The sequence below is a fragment of the Esox lucius genome, chromosome 4 (assembly GCF_011004845.1).
Source record: "Esox lucius isolate fEsoLuc1 chromosome 4, fEsoLuc1.pri, whole genome shotgun sequence".
In the NCBI taxonomy this organism is placed as follows: domain Eukaryota; kingdom Metazoa; phylum Chordata; class Actinopteri; order Esociformes; family Esocidae; genus Esox; species Esox lucius.
In genome coordinates this window covers 29825419-29841530 of record NC_047572.1, presented here as the reverse complement: position 1 = coordinate 29841530, position 16112 = coordinate 29825419, and the positions used below count along the sequence as shown (strand labels likewise).

The 16112-nt window shown below is 45.0% G+C and overlaps 2 protein-coding genes across 5 annotated transcripts in view; one reads left to right on the top strand and one right to left on the bottom strand.

The window, feature by feature from the left end:
- Positions 1 to 1591: 1591 nt before the first annotated feature.
- nipsnap3a (nipsnap homolog 3A (C. elegans)) lies at positions 1592 to 8688 on the top strand. The gene is made up of 6 exons (XM_010866497.3): positions 1592 to 1750; positions 4818 to 5025; positions 5247 to 5408; positions 7441 to 7590; positions 7708 to 7794; positions 7954 to 8688. The coding sequence occupies exons 1-6, from the start codon at positions 1676 to 1678 to the stop codon at positions 8028 to 8030; spliced, it is 759 nt and encodes a 252-aa protein (XP_010864799.1). The 5' UTR covers positions 1592 to 1675; the 3' UTR covers positions 8031 to 8688.
- abca1b (ATP-binding cassette, sub-family A (ABC1), member 1B) overlaps positions 8462 to 16112 on the bottom strand; it is a 39503-nt gene continuing 31852 nt past the window's right edge. For 3 of the 4 annotated variants that reach the window (XM_013133585.3, XM_013133584.3, XM_013133586.3), the window contains 14 exons: positions 15397 to 15962; positions 14929 to 15213; positions 14526 to 14664; positions 13735 to 13979; positions 13436 to 13613; positions 12884 to 13144; positions 12677 to 12800; positions 12272 to 12585; positions 12059 to 12165; positions 11629 to 11905; positions 10934 to 11037; positions 10513 to 10605; positions 10151 to 10394; positions 8462 to 9970 (listed from right to left, as the gene is read on the bottom strand). In XM_013133585.3, coding sequence (XP_012989039.1) covers positions 9815 to 9970; positions 10151 to 10394; positions 10513 to 10605; positions 10934 to 11037; positions 11629 to 11905; positions 12059 to 12165; positions 12272 to 12585; positions 12677 to 12800; positions 12884 to 13144; positions 13436 to 13613; positions 13735 to 13979; positions 14526 to 14664; positions 14929 to 15213; positions 15397 to 15962 — 3093 coding nt within the window. In that variant the 3' untranslated portion in view covers positions 8462 to 9814. Of the gene's footprint in view, positions 9971 to 10150; positions 10395 to 10512; positions 10606 to 10929; positions 11038 to 11628; positions 11906 to 12058; positions 12166 to 12271; positions 12586 to 12676; positions 12801 to 12883; positions 13145 to 13435; positions 13614 to 13734; positions 13980 to 14525; positions 14665 to 14928; positions 15214 to 15396; positions 15963 to 16112 lie in introns of those variants that run through there. The other variant, XM_029119342.2, reaches the window with a different exon arrangement.

The following is a 16112-nucleotide window of genomic DNA, read 5'->3' as shown; positions in this document are numbered from 1 at the left end:
TGGGGTTCCAGACAGCAGGCCTGATTATGTGAGTGTTTATTTGTCCTGGTTCACACATGTATGTGGTGTATTATAAATCAGTTGTGTGAACATCCCGTTTTCCCAGAGGCACCCTGGATAGTGAGCCAGGGGCCAGGGAATTAATCATTATTCACGGTGACCCTGAAGAAGTTAGGGTTTAGCCCCGTGCTCAAAGGCAGGACAACAGATCTTTCATCTTGTCTACTTGGGTAATTGAACTAGCAACCTTTTGATTTTTGCTCCACTGCTGAAACCACTAAGCTTCCTGTACCCCTTAATCTATAAGATGCCCTCATTCACAGAATTAATGGACTACGCTCATACAGAAAGAAAGAAGTTCATGTCTGGCACTGTTTCCAGATGCTGACTGTTTAACAGAATTCTGCATTTGTGGCACAAAACTCTACCAAATCCTGGCACCAATGACAAATCATCTGAAGTATACAAAATAAAGTGTGATGCTCAATAAAGTATTTTAAAACATATTGTGGGACAGTGTTCTAGACAGTTAACTGAAATAGTATGATAATCCCCACAAAACCTGAGAGCAGCTCTCTCAGGCATATCGAAAAATATCTTATGGAACAAATTAATGGTGAAATAAACCAAAAAGCTTCACTCTTGTTTTGCCGCTAGTTTTACAAGGTTATCGATGCAACAACTATTTCGGTTTACGCCTTACAGTACAGCTGCGTCATTGTAGCCTTGAGGTTGAATTCTGGCCGCAGCACATCAACAACGCCTCGGTGTCCAGCAGAGGGCGGTGAAAATTGGTTCAGTACCACCCAGATGAACAGGTGGATGTTGGACCGGGCTGTCTTGGCACCTCGGGCTCTGACGACTCCTAGTGGTAGGCTGGGCGCCTGCGCGCTCCATCATGTTTTTTGCTTGGGCATGTGCAAATTGTAAATACAAAAATGATTATACAGTAAACATGACTGTACTATATACTTTTGTATTATTTAAATGTAAAAACAGTAGTAATGGCTTATGTCCTTTATGGTAGCTAATTGCTTGGTCTATACATTTACATTTATTTTGTATTCTCCTACAAGATTAATGGATGCTCCATTTATCCTTCATGTTTTTATTAATCCGTCTTTCCCGTTTGTGATGCAGCAGATACTAATTTAATTAAAATAATAATAAGTACACCTATTTCAGAGTTTAGGACTCAAACACGTTGAAAATGTATATTATTTATGAGTACATTTGTTAATATCAGAGTTGCGTTTCTAAGTGTAGGGTATGTAAAGTTTCGTTTTTTCGTGGATCACGTGTGCTCTTTCACGGTTTCTGTACTCCACATCTATCCACCAATGTGAATATTATAGCCTACTTAATTAACGGACTCCTCGTGAGGTGTGTATAAAACTAGCCACATAAATCTATTTTTGAAATTCGAAAATATATTGGAATAAAACACCAAATAATAATCAATATTAAGAGGAATGGGTAACTGTAATCAATTAAAGTTACAGAATCCACGAGACAACGGATACATTATCATTCATCTAGGGTTTATTTAAGGAAACTTTCTGACTTCCTCTCCTCAAAGTATAATCGGATGTGACGATATATAACGTCATTCGAGTGTTGAGGGTCCAGGGGGTGTCTACTGCGGGTTTGTATCGGGAAAGTCATTTCAAGCGACATGTTTACAGTAAGAAATGCATTTCGCAGATCGTCAAGGCTTTTTGAAAATAATATTTTGAGAAATGGCGAAGTGGTAAGTTTGTGGCCTACTGTTTTTATCTAGTCGATTATTTTTCTGTGCACTTCAGATCACAGGCATGTTTAACATAAGTCAATTTGTTTAAAGCTCAGTTTGGAAAACACGTTGTGTGGTAAACGTAAAATGCTTATTCAACATCATATCTACGGGATACATGTCTGCATTTTTATTGAAGGTAATAGTATTGCCAGTATACCATGTCCTAAAAGCTGTTGTTAGTCATGACCCAATGCAGAGTTCCTGGATACAGCACGTAGTCATAACGTATTGCCAACATACTACATAACCCCGCTGAGTCATGTTGCTATTATAAACCCGTTACCGACCGAATAACTTTATTTTTCGCCATACCTGTGGAATGTGTGCCAATGTTTTAGAAGCCATAAGCTTTCGGAGTTTGGATCACATGGTTTATTAAAGGGTTAACATTGTGGGTGGATTTAAGCTCCAGTGTCAAATCGAATTTGGATACAAACCAAAACTGGACTGCAGGTGTTGTAATCTATCGCTTTTAAAATAAGAACTAGATTACTTAGAGGCTACATCATGGTATGTATTCACTATGCCATGTAGACATGTCTACGTCTGAAGCACCGGTGTGCGGTTAAGTCATAAAAATGCGCACTGCGGACACTATACAGGTGCTGGTCATAAAATTAGAATATCATCAAAAAGTTGATTTATTTCAGTAACTCCATTCAAAAAGTGAAACTTGTATAATGTATACGTTCATTCCACACAGACTGATCTATTTCAAGTGTTTATTTCTTTTAATTTTGATGATTATAGCTGACAACTAATGAAAACCCCAAATTCAGTATCTCAGAAAATTAGAATATTGTGAAAAGGTTCAATATTGAAGACACCTGGTGCCACACTCTAATCAGCTAATTAACCCAGAACACCTGCAAAGACCTTTAAATGGTCTCTCAGTCTAGTTCTGTAGGCAACACAATCATGGGTAAGACTGCTGACTTGACAGCTGTCCAAAAGACGACCATTGACACCTTGCACAAGGAGGGCAAGACACAAAAGGTCATAGCTAAAGAGAGTCAGTGCTTCAAGAACCACCACGCACAGACATATGCAAGATATGGGTTTCAGCTGTCACATTCCTTGTGTCAAGCCACTCTTGAACAAAACAGTGTCAGAAGCGTCTCGCCTGGGCTAAAGACAAAAAGGACTGGACTGCTGCTGAGTTATGTTCTCTGATGAAACTACATTTTGCATTTCCTTTGGAAATCTAGGTCCCAGAATTTGGAGGAAGAGAGGAGAAGCACAGAATCCATGTTGCTTGAAGTCCAGTGTAAAGTTTCCACAGTCAGTGATGGTTTGGGGTGCCATGTCATCTGCTGGTGTTGGTCCACTGTGTTTTCTGAGGTCCAAGGTCAAGGCAGCCTTCTTCCAGGAGGTTTTAGAGCACTTCATGCTTCTTGCTGCTGACCAACTTTATGGAGGTGCAGATTTCATTTTCCAACAGGACTTGGCACCTGCACACAATGCCAAAGCTACCAGGTTTAAGGACCATGGTATCCCTGTTCTTAATTGGCCAGCAAACTTGCCTGACCTTAACCCTATAGAAAATCTATGGGGTTTTGTGAAGAGGAAGATGCGATACGCCAGACCCAACAATGCAGAAGAGCTGAAGGCCACTATCAGAGCAACCTGGGCTCTCATAACACCTGAGCAGTGCTACAGACTGATCAACTCCATGCCACGCCGCTTTGCTGCAGTAATTCAGGCAAAAGGAGCCCCAACTAAGTATGGCGTGCTGTACATGCTCATACTTTTCATGTTCATACTTTTCAGTTGGCCAACATTTCTAAAAATGATTTTTTTGTATTGGTCTAAAGTAATATTCCAATTTTCAGAGATACTGAATTTGGGATTTTCATTAATTGTCAGTTATAATCATCACAATTTAAATAAACATTTGAAATATATCAGTCTGTGTGTAATGAATGTATATAATATACAAGTTTCACTTTTTGAATGGAATTACTGAAATAAATCAACTTTTTGATGACATTCTAATATTATGACCAGCACCTGTAGACTGACTTGATCGGTTGACCTCAAACGCTGCTATACAATAATGACCGTTGGAACAAACTGCATACAAGGTTAGATGACAGACTGATTCCAGAAAGCGATAACAGGCCACAAGTTTAACATTAACTTAACATGTATGAACAGTTCTTAGATAAATAAGGGGGAAGATACGTGTTTGACTTAAGCTCATGGTTGGCGTCAAATAATTGTTTATGGTACTGAATTAAAAGGAAGTTCACCCATTTTTGTGGCCTTATTTGTGCTCTTTCTGCTTATAGTTGATGCCCCAAACTTGTTTTTAGAAAGTATTTTTCCAAAGTTGGTGTTCACATTTTGTTTCTTCATCATTTGCCATTGCAGAAAATGCCATTTAAAATCTGTCCAAGCCTGTGGGTAAAACGTTCCCAAACTGTACATATTACATTAGAATGTATTGTAATTGTAGATTACACATAATTATGTAAAATTAATCACTGTCCATTAATCCATGCTGACATTTTTTTGTAAAAAGCATGGCTGACAAAACACTACTATGATCAAGGTTGTACCTTTTGTATCCCAGTTCATTCTTGCAATCTGATTTACTGAGAATCTAAGAAACCGGTGTCCTTTAAAGTGGGAATTCCTGCGTTGTTCGTCAGATATTTTTGCCTCAAGATATGCAGGCGGCGTATCTTGACAGTAACGTTGTGTAAAGCAGGTTAATGGGCCATAGTTTTATTGCTGTCTGACCAGGCGAGAAGTGAAAGTAATATCAACATTGCCCTTGACTAATATTGCTCAGGTTCTGAGGCAACTGGCATCATGCTAATCTGATGTAAAAAAAAATCTGTGAACTTCCCCTTTAAGTGTGCTCAAGCAAAACACAATATAAAACCACAAGTTGGAATTCATAAGGTGTAATAAATACATCTGCATCAGATTGCTGTGTTGAGAATGATAGGCAGGGCATGAAAAACCAACATCGGCCACAGGGTGTCAGCAGTGACTGTATTTCTGGCCCCTGCAGCACCAAGCCTGGATCTCCACTGGGCCCCAGCAGCAGCATGGGACATTCTATGAGTTCCGTACCTACAATATCCGTCCAGAGAAGAACGCTGCCTTCCTCAAGCTGACAGATGAGAAGATAGGCCTGCGCACGGCACACTCCGAGCTCCTTGGTTACTGGAGTGTAGAGTACGGTGGCTTGAACCAGGTCTTCCACATCTGGAAGTATGGTGAGGAAGACTCTGAGCAAGCTGGGGCTTACCGGCACGTTCCGTTAGAAATTCAGTAAATTTAAGATCTGAAAATTGTGTAAAGGAATATAAAGATGTCCTCTAATAAGTCACTTGAGTAAGAATTTCTGCAATGAATCCTGCATTAACACAAACTGAAGAGAATTCAAGGTGATATTCGGTAGTATCTCCAGTTTATCCCTCTGTCTCCGGTCATTTAGAAAGTTATGCCCAACGGGCGGCCGTGCGAGCGTCCTTGGCTCGGGACCCCGTCTGGATAGAGGAGTACATCTCCAAGGCCATGCCCATGCTGACATCTCAGGACAACGAGGTCAACTACCTGGTGCCCTGGTGCAAAGTGGAAAGGCCCCCCAAAGAAGGTGGTGAGTGGGTCACTGAGACCCCTGGAGTCTGAGTTTTGTGGTTTACAGGCCGAAATCGATGTGCAGCCCGCTTTTCAACGATGCAAGAGTTTGAAAGTAGGAGAATGATATAAGATGGCAGGTGACAAATGATAAACAGCACAGGGTGTGTTTCGCTTGCTACATGTTCAGTGCATAATGTAACCAATGTGGATAATCTGGGTTTCCATTGGGTAATCATTTGTCAATCATGTTTAACAGTGGCTTGTGGGTAGAAGCTGCACATGATTGTGTTTAACAGTTTCGTGGCTTGGGGTTAGAAGCTGTACAGGGTCGTGTTCAACAGTCTTGTGGCTTGGAGATAAAGGCTATGCAGGTTTGTGTTTAACAGTTTCGTGGCTTGGGGTTAGAAGCTGTACAGGGTCGTGTTCAACAGTCTTGTGGCTTGGAGATAAAGGCTATGCAGGTTTGTGTTTAACAGTTTTGTGGATTGGTGGTAGAAGCTGTACAGGGTCGTGTTCAACAGTCTTGTGGATTGGAGGTAGAAGCTGTACAGGGTCGTGTTCAACAGTCTTGTGGATTGGAGGTAGAAGCTGTACAGGGTCGTGTTCAACAGTCTTGTGGATTGGAGGTAGAAGCTGTACAGGGTCGTGTTCAACAGTCTTGTGGATTGGAGGTAGAAGCTGTACAGGGTCGTGTTCAACAGTCTTGTGGATTGGAGGTAGAAGCTGTACAGGGTCGTGTTCAACAGTCTTGTGGATTGGAGGTAGAAGCTGTACAGGGTCGTGTTCAACAGTCTTGTGGATTGGAGGTAGAAGCTGTACAGGGTCGTGTTCAACAGTCTTGTGGATTGGAGGTAGAAGCTGTACAGGGTCGTGTTCAACAGTCTTGTGGATTGGAGGTAGAAGCTGTACAGGGTCGTGTTCAACAGTCTTGTGGATTGGGGGTAGAAGCTGTACAGGGTCGTGTTCAACAGTCTTGTGGATTGGGGGTAGAAGCTGTACAGGGTCGTGTTCAACAGTCTTGTGGATTGGGGGTAGAAGCTGTACAGGGTCGTGTTCAACAGTCTTGTGGATTGGAGGTAGAAGCTGTACAGGGTACTAGCCATGAAGGCAGTGTAATTCCTATAGAAGCGGTGATACAGCTGGTCAAGATGCTCCCCATTGTGTAGTACTTTTGAGCCCCGTGACACATCTTTGTGTGTAAAATGGCTCCACAAACGTGCGTGTGTGTGCGTGTGTGTGCGTGTGTGTGTGTGCGTGTGTGTGCGTGTGTGTGCGTGTGTGTGTGTGTGTGTCAAAGAGGTCAACAAAGGTTCTGGGGGATTAGCAAAATTCCTGGAGGATTTTTATAAGGGCAATCAACTTTGGTTGCCCCATTTTGATAGGTGTGTGTATGGTGAGCTGGGATAAATCCCACAGACCACTAATCTAGACTTGTAAACAACAAATCTGTTGTTTTTTTTGTGGCGTTGTGTTCAGACCATTCCTTGTAAATACTGGCCTGTGCTGTTTTTGTTGTTGTTGCCGGAAATGAATTGAGTATCAATGGATCAGCATTGTTGGTGATGATTTGACCTAAAGGAGAACCCCATAACCCTCTGTCACACAGACTCCCTGTAACCAAGGGCTGTACACTTGGCAAACACGATTGTTGTGCGGAAATTAGTATAAGATAACAGCCAAAGAGTGTGTGTGTGTGTGTGTGTGTGTGTGTGTTAGGTCTTACTGAACGAATTGTGTATAGTAAAACCAGAAAAAATTGACCTCATTAGGACCTTTTGCCGGTCCCTGTGAGGCAAAAGTAAATTTCCGGTTTAGGGTCAAACTTACAATTGATTTTATAGTTAGAATTGGGGTTTCTTTAAGGTCCAGCCGTTGTTGGTTAAGTTTAGGGTTAAGGTTAGGCATTACATCTAGGTAAAGTTTAGGCATAAATGTTACTTTATTGAGGTTTAGGGTTAAGTTTAGGGCAATGGAGCATGCAATTTCTATTTTCTGGTCCCCATGAGGGTAGCTGTACAAACTTGTGTGTGTGTGTGTGTGTGTGTTAGGAGTGTATGAGTTGGCGTCTTTTCAGATGCGCCCGGGGGGGCCGGCGATTTGGGGGCATGCTTTTCAGGCCGCAGTGAGTGTCCATTCCGCCACGTGCTACGGCCACCTGGTAGGGGTCTTCCACAGTGAATTTGGACAGCTGAATAAAGGTACGGTAAGAATGGATCAACGGCGATCCCAAATGCACAGTCCCATATGCAACACAATGCAGAGGCTAGTATGGGAATTCAGTGGTGCCAGGTAGCGTTTCTCCTTTTGTGTACCAGTAAATGCCCTGTGGTGGTATGAGAGTCCGGACCAGCGGGCAGCGGCACGCCACACAGCGCACGGGGATGCCAGGGTGGTGGCAGCCGGTAAGAACTTCACCACCAAACAGAGAATTTTGCCAAGTTTATACACACTACGTTTAACCTGAAACCATTTAAAATCTCTCATGTTCTCTCCCTTTCTCTCTCTCTCTCTCTCTGACGTTTTTGTACTTTCTCTCTCTTTCTGTCTCGTTCTCTCCACAGTGAGGGAGAGTGTGAGCTACCTGATGTCGCAGACCAACAAACTCCTGTTTCCCTGCCCCTACTCTCCTCTCAAGTGATCTCCTGCTGAAATGTGGGTTGACAGGCCTTAACTGTGTCAATCCCATATATGCCTTACTGTTTGTACACCTGTAAGAAGTGATAAAACTTTAGCATTTTTGGTCATTGCTTCAAATGGTGATAATGTCATCTGAATGTGATAAATTATGGGTCAATACTATATTATGGAAATTAACATGACTGATACGCGGTTTTTGTTGAAACTTGTTTTTACATTGTGAAGATCTTATGAAATGTCTCTTGATCTGCTCATATGATTACCTTCAGCACATATGATTCAAACCACCTGATTTATGATTTTTCTTTATCAATTCCTGTCCTCTGGCCCACAACAAGAGTTCCTGTCTGTCACAAACAGACAAGTGTGGATTAAGATGTCAACAGACATGTTGAAACAAGATAAAGAGAATAGAATTCACTTGCAAAGACGGGCGATTTGTTCAGTTTTATTGAGTAAAGAAATATTGTACAGGCCGAGTAACAGATATTCCCACAGTGTTTCTCAACACGTTAAGTGAACAAAGATATTGTTATTAAATAAAACAACATTCTCTTGGTAGGATTCTTTCTTTTTGATCAAAAACAAAACAAACAATTGCATACATAATAGTAGTCTGTGGAAATTCCAGTGCAAATAAAAGATTCCAATCAACACCACAAATAAAGTGCATGGAATGTTGAACTGCCTAACTTCAGGCAAGCTTTATGTTAAAAAAGTATTTTTTTATCTGAAGGACTGTGAATTTCACAACAAATGGTACTTAATTGCACAGGAAATGCCAACTGTTTTCAAAACTGACTTGACACTATCAACCTCGAAGAAAAAAATAAAACCCATCCCCCTTCAATATCTATTGTATTGTTACTGGAAGCACCACTTACCCACTTGGGGTAAAATGTCTGTTCTGTGCTAGTGGTCAGGCTGTGAGAACACTGGTGTTCTTCAAATAGTTTATTACTGGCTGGGCACTATGACAGCTTGTGTTGAGGTATTCATTGCAAACCGGGATAATGACAACTTGACACCCAAACAAATCTTTTGTGTTTTCTATAAAAAAAAATGAAACAATCAATTAATGTTTTATTTTTGACTCTGCATAGTGTATCACATAGAAGGGCACTTAGAAAGTAAGTCTCTGTGATTGGAGTGTTTCAAAATGGCCGAGGTGTGAGCCAGAAGAACATTGGCGCAGAATGTAATGCCACTATGGACTCGGCCAAACAATTGCTTGTTTGTATATTCATATATTCATTTACACGTATAAATAAAAAGAACATCTTAACAAAATCAATGAATTTAGATTTTGCAGTTTGGCCCTAGGCCATGGAAATGATTGTGAATTCTTCATCATGTAATTCTGGTCTATGAGTACAAAATAAAAACAGTCGACGCTGACTTTTCCTATCACTGGTAGAAACCAGTAAGAAGTAGAAAATATCTCGGTTTCCATAAAAAAAACATCTACTGCCGCGGCCTAACATCTTCTGTGTAAAATCGTGGCAGTTATTCAAGTTTTTAATACTCTTGTTCTCCTTAACGACTTTTGCCCCGCCTCCACCCCCGTGCCCGGCTTGCTACAGGCCGATTGGGAATCTTTGCATTGACTTGCATTGCGCTTTCCAGCCAGGCCTGTCCGAGGGCACCGCCTCGGTCTGAAGAATTAAAACAAGTGTTCAAATACTACTGTAGTAATACAGGGATGCCAACTCAGTCTAACACCGTTTTACGGGTTTATGTTCCAGTTTTGGAAAGAAAGATGGAGTCCCCCCCTCCCCCCTCCGCTCAAACCAAGCTCTCCTTTAGCCTCTCCTCAGCCTGCTGCTCCTCGGCCTGCCGCGAGGTGAGTGGGGTCATGTCCACCACCGCGTCTTTGCGCTTCACTGAATTGTCTTTTAAGTGGTAATCATCACTTTGGTCCTTGGCGAAGTTCACAAATACCTGGTGGGAGGCACACAAAAGGGTGTCAGCCATCGTCACGGAACACTGAGATCGGCCTAAATGAGGCTCCATTCGACCTACTAGTCGAAGAACACACGGAATGCTAGGTTTCGCGCGTGATTCAAACGAAAACATGGTTGGCCTGCCAAGGCTTTAGTCGGTGACGCGTTGCGTCTTTACCTGATCGAGAGTGGTCTGGGACACTGAGTAGTCCTCTATCTGAAGCAGGTCCTTGTTCTTGGCCAGGATTTTGAAGATGTGGGCTAGTGAGGTGAGTGAGGAGGACAGCTGGTACTGCAGCATGTTCCTGTGCTTCTCCTTCAGGGTACTGCCCGGCAGCTCGCTCTCGATGAACTTCATCACCGGCGGCAGGTCAGGGTCTGGTCCTGCCACGCGGAGTATGATGGTGTAGCCGTCTCCGAACCTGGAGGGCGGGAGGGAAGAAGAAGCGACAAGCTGAGCAAGCAATAGTTGATGTTTTGTGCGACGTGTTCAAATCCACAGAGCAGACTGTGCAGGTATCGGCTTTATCTTTGTCCTACCTGTTCTTCAGGTGCTGAACGCTCCCCAAGCAGCGGAATCGGCCGTTCACCATGATGGCCATTCTGGTGCACAGTGCCTCGCATTCCTCCATACTGAAGACGCAAAATGGCAGACAGATTTTAGCAGTAGAACCCACGTCCCACAGAGGTAGAACTGTCAACTATGCTACCACACGTCATTACTGTCAATCGTGCACTGTAAGTAATACGTCATACCCTGTGGACTGTGCTATGTAGCATAGCCACGGCCAAGAAAAGGCTACATTGTCCTAATGAGGTTAGCCAAACCGCAGATACCCGTAGACACAGAAAACCACTGTATGTTGCCGAACAGTAAACAAAATGAAAAACCACACATTTCGAAGGGTCGCCGTTAGCTTTTAGCTTATCACAGCTGAGGCGGCATGGCGTTCCTGGTTACCTGTGAGAGGTGAGGACCACGGAGCGCCCCTCCTTGATGACACTGTGGATGCAGTTCCACAAGGCCCTCCGGGCTTTGGGGTCCATTCCAGTAGTGGGCTCGTCCTGTCACAAAGAGCACAGCCAGGTTAAGGTCGGCCAACAGGTCGATCAGGAAGCACACTGAGAAGCCCAACAGTACGGGGAAACGAGGCATCGGGGTTCCTCTGGCGCTGAGTGACACTGCCAAAATAATTCTGCTAAGTTCTGCCTCTCTCTTGCCCTGTTCCATTCTTGCACACCATGTCCCTCGTTTTCTCCGTTCACGTCCCTCTGCCTCCCTTTATCAGTTTCTCCATTTGACACGTGACCAGCTAATGCGCTCAGTCCCTCTCTGCCGCCCAATAAGAGAACAAGTGCACGATTTTCTTGGCACACAGAACACTTCCCAGGAACCCCTTCCTAGAGGTCTGTGGTACACCAGCCAGGGTGGTTTTAACCTAACACCTGTTAACACTTGTTACACAACCCTCGCTGCTGCAATCCCTGTCAGGAGAGCAATTAAACATCATCTGTCTCAGAGGAGGCCGACCATTATTTCACATGGAGGTCACATGCGAGTTGATGCAACCCAACTGATCCCCTTGTGTAATCCTTGTGTGTCCTTGTTCTGTGTTGTTGTCCGTGCGTGTGCGTGTTGTTGTGGTCTGTGCGTACCAGGAAAACCACGGGGGGTCCTCCGATGAGAGCCATCGCGGTGGAGAGCTTGCGCATGTTTCCTCCGCTGTAGCTCCCGGCGGCCTTGTCCACATACTTCACCAGGCCCAGCTTGCGGATGCCCCACTCGGCAACCTCGCACACCTCCTTCTCCGGCACGCCGCGCAGGACGGCGTAGAACTCCAGGTGCTCTCTGCCGGTCAGCAGGTCGTTGATGGCGTCAAACTGGGGGCAGTATCCCATGTTCTGATGCACCTCGTCAATCTCCCGCAGTATACTGCCAAAAGGAACGTCAAATCAAGTCATTTGCGTGCAAATTGTTTTTCCAGTCAAATAAGCAAAGGTGTTTGACTTAAGATGTCAGTGTAAACGCAGCCTGGTGAACAGTAAAGGCAACTGTGAGATGTCTGGCACAAAATGGCTGCTTTACCTCTTCCCTGCCAGGAAAGCCTCTCCACTGGTGACGAGGGAGTCTCCTGTCAACATTTTGAAGGTGGTGGTCTTTCCAGCTCCGTTCACACCCAGGAGGCCAAAGCACTGTGAGAAGTGATTTTTAACCCCCGGAATTTAAATATACATAAAGTGGTTAAAAAAGATTGTCCTATTGCTTATCTACTAGACTAAATAAATCCTCTAATTTTACCTCTCCCGGAGGTATGCCCACACAGAGCCGGTCGACAGCTGGCTTCTGCTTCCTCTTGTAGACCTTGGTGAGCTGTCGGAGCTCCAGGATGTCTCCTTGCCCCAGTCCATTGACAATCCTCGTCCTCTCTCTGGCCACATCCTCGTCTTCCTCTCCCACGGTAGGAAGCTTGGTGTGCATGTTCAAGGGTTTGATGCAGAAGCGGTACTGGATGAGGACCGTAATGATGAAGAAGACCACTCCTTCCACAGCCATGGCAAACAGGTTCTTGCCCACCATGTCCCACTCCAGAGGGGATCGTAGGCGGTTCTCACCTGTGTAACGGAGCAGCAGTTTCAGAAAAATTTTCAAGGAACACCTCTATGCTGATTTACCTGGAACAAAATGGCTCAGGGGGAAAATTACCAAATCTCTCCAGAGCATCTGCCATGGCCTGGTTCTTCACCATGTCGATGAGGCCTCGTCCCAGACAGAAGTGAGGGAAGATCAGGAGAACGTTCTTCAGAATGTCATTGATGCCTCCGATCTCCTGAAGAAGGAAGAGGAGGAATATCTAAGGCTTTTCCATCGAGACGGACAGGTCACACACGGTTAATTTGTGGTTTCACTCACGTTGTTCCCGAAGAGCTCCATGACAAAGGTGGAGATGCTGCCGTTGATGCCGATGAGGATGTTGACAGAGGTGAGCACCACGTAGGCGGTGCTGGGGATCTTGAAGAAGAACGACGCCGGGTACATCAGCGGCGTGATCGACCAGCCGTAGAGAAGCAGAAGCAGCGCCAGCGCGGGCAGATTGGTGGACGACACGTACGCCTTTTGTTGGAAGCCGACGAAGATGATGATGACGAGCATTGCCGGAACAATGTAATTACACTGCAGGACAAAAACATGAGTGGAGAAGCTCACCACTAAATCAATGAAAAATACATTGGTCCTGTCCATGCATTGCTTCACACGAGTACAAAAAGGCTGCTAAAGGCTCGCGAGAATGGCCACTACACTACAAAAAGAAACGGGTTCCTGAAGACGATTTTGAAGGACACTTTGGGGGACATATGAAAAGGCAGGTTTTTCACATGGCTCTTTGAGTAACAAGTATAAATAGTTCTTTACAATACTCTTTGATTATTTTAAATACTCTTCCCAGGATGCACGGTTTCTCACCATGTCCCAGATGAAGTTGGCTGTCCAGTAGAGGAGGGGCTGCACGCCGCTGATGAACTGCATGTGCTTGGCCTTGCTCACTCTCTCCTGGATGAGGAAGACCACGAAGCTGGCCGGGACGAAGGACATGGCAAAGATCACGCAGATGGACACCAGCACGTCCACCGAGGTGGTCATCCTACAGGGGGGGAGGGGTCATGAGAGTGAGGTTAGAGTGGACAAAGATTCCACACTCAATGAGGTACATGATGTACGTGCCCTAACTGTTCCTCCGGTACCCCCGAGTTGTAGCTACTTACAGTGCCACCTGGGACAGTTGCTCCTTGGTGAGATTCAGGGGGTGATTGAAGGCGCGGATGCCGTGCTTGCTGGGATCCTGGCCCGGGGGCAGGTTGGCGCGCAGGATGCCGTTGTTCATCACGTTGAGGAAGGCCCCCATGCTGTGCCAGCCCTTGTTGTTGAACCAGATCTTGACGTTGTTCTTGGTGTCCAGGCCGTTGATGAAGCTGGACAGACTGTCCAGGAACCGGTCGGCTGCGCCACCCTGGCACAACGACACACCGGGTTAGACTGGTGCTGGTGACGCTGTGTTCAGCGGAGCGTCACTTTACCCGGGCAGTGTCCAGATGTCCAGACCTTAACACTCTTTCTACACTGTGCAGGGGTTGTATCATGTTGACCACAGAGCCCACAAGGAGACGTGTTCCTTATTTAATACGCCATTGCTAACAAATGCGTTCTCTCGCAGCGGATGTAAGGGAAATGCTAACGATCAAAAGCAATAGTAGGCATTTTGTAGACCATGACTGATGAGACACACCATGGGCATCCTGGTTACAAGCAACTGTTCAGTTTTTTTTGTACTTACCGATGTATGTTTTTTTCAACTTACCGATTTGTTTGTTTGATGATAATAATAAGACAGACAAGCAACTATAACACGTGCATGCTATAACATTTCCCAAAACATTACAACAATATGTTAACAAATTCTTCAGTTTTTTTGTGGCAAGAAGGACCTATTTTATTTCACAAATCTGAACGTCAAGAAGGCCTTGGTGATTACATTGAAAGGAAAAATAATCCTTACCTTCTTTAATTCAAAAATATTCCTAACCCGAGCGATGGCGTCATCAATCTCATCAGCTGGAGGGAGGACATGGGTGCTCCTGGCGCCCAATGAGAAGCCTCCGTACCGAAATTCATTTACCCAGATCTTGTTCTTCAAACTGTGTAAAGCAAAAAAGGAACCTAATGACTGAATGCAAATTAGGGCTGGACAGGTATAAAAAACTACGCCCGACTATATCGTTTTGACACATTCATATTCAGGTCATGTAGCCAATGCGCCAAACCAGAGGAACTTACAGCGGTGAGTGGCTAAATAAAACCCACCCTTCTGGAGTTGTAAGCACCGTGTTAAGAAAGCGACACGCGCTACATCCTAGCACCTCGTACAAATGAAAGCTGCGTGCTGTATTGGAGAGGTGTACCTTTTCCCAATGATCTGTGCATAGGTCTTCACCAGGTAGTCGGAGATGTTTCTGCCCGTCAGGTTTTGAAGGGTGTCCGTCTCGCTGATTTTTATCTCGGGTGGCGGCAGTCCTCCGGCTCCTTCAGGACACTCAGGGAGCATTTTCTTGCGTCCGTCGCAGCTGCAGGCACATGCGGGGGAAGGCTCCTCCATGGTCCAGTTTCCGGTGCGGAATAGTTCCAGGAGGCTCTCCGGGATATCCGGCACGGACCAGTCTTCCTCACCCATAGTGCACGGAGCGTCACTAAGACAAATGAAGGAGGGAGTGAAAACATGTAACCTTTGTGCTTTGGGCGGGATTTTCTAAAGAACACTGGAAATACACAACGTATCCAATCCTAATCTGTTGTGTTTGTTATAGGAAACATTTTACAAATGGAAACTAATGAATAGCTAGTTTGCAAAAGTCTGGCGAATGTGGACTTACGGTATAGGGTGTCCATCCATGCAACGTGTTCCGAACCCAGGGCCGTCGATGAGGGCACTCAACAATCGCTGTGTGCTGGCATCTTCAGGGGCATCGTCGCTGATGAAGAGGGACTGCTCTTCGTACATCCACGGCTGAAGCTCTAGACTGGGGTACTTTCCGAAAGGTGGGACAATGAGACTGAAGACCAGGGCAATGCACACAAACACCGCAGGGAGCACGATCTGAGCGAAGAAGCCTTTCCTGGACCGTTGAGCGTACAGAAACCTCTTCCATATCAAGGCGACAAACTGCTGCCGCTTCAGACTCCAGCCCTTCACCTGGTAGGAGCCTTTACCGTCTGACCCGCTGAGGAAGTCCGTCTCTTTGGATTCTGGGTCGGCGTCCGAGTCGTTGGGTTCATTGTGTTCGTCGTCAATCTGAGGTCTAAGGCAACTCTGGTGGTCTCCACCGAAGGCATTGCCTCCACCAAAGGCGTGATGTCTACGACGTCGGCGCATGGGCAGGGTACCGTCTGAGAGGACTTCAGTGTCAACTCCGTTGTCCTCTGCCACTTTCAGGAAAATCTGCCACGAAAAAAAGAGATACGTTTTATAAATACGTACTTTTGGGCCTCAGGCTGTTTATAGTGAACCCCCGCCATTTAAAACGTGAAGCCGTTTCAGCATCAGTAAATGTACCACATGAAGGCATTACATGATCTATTCAATGATCGT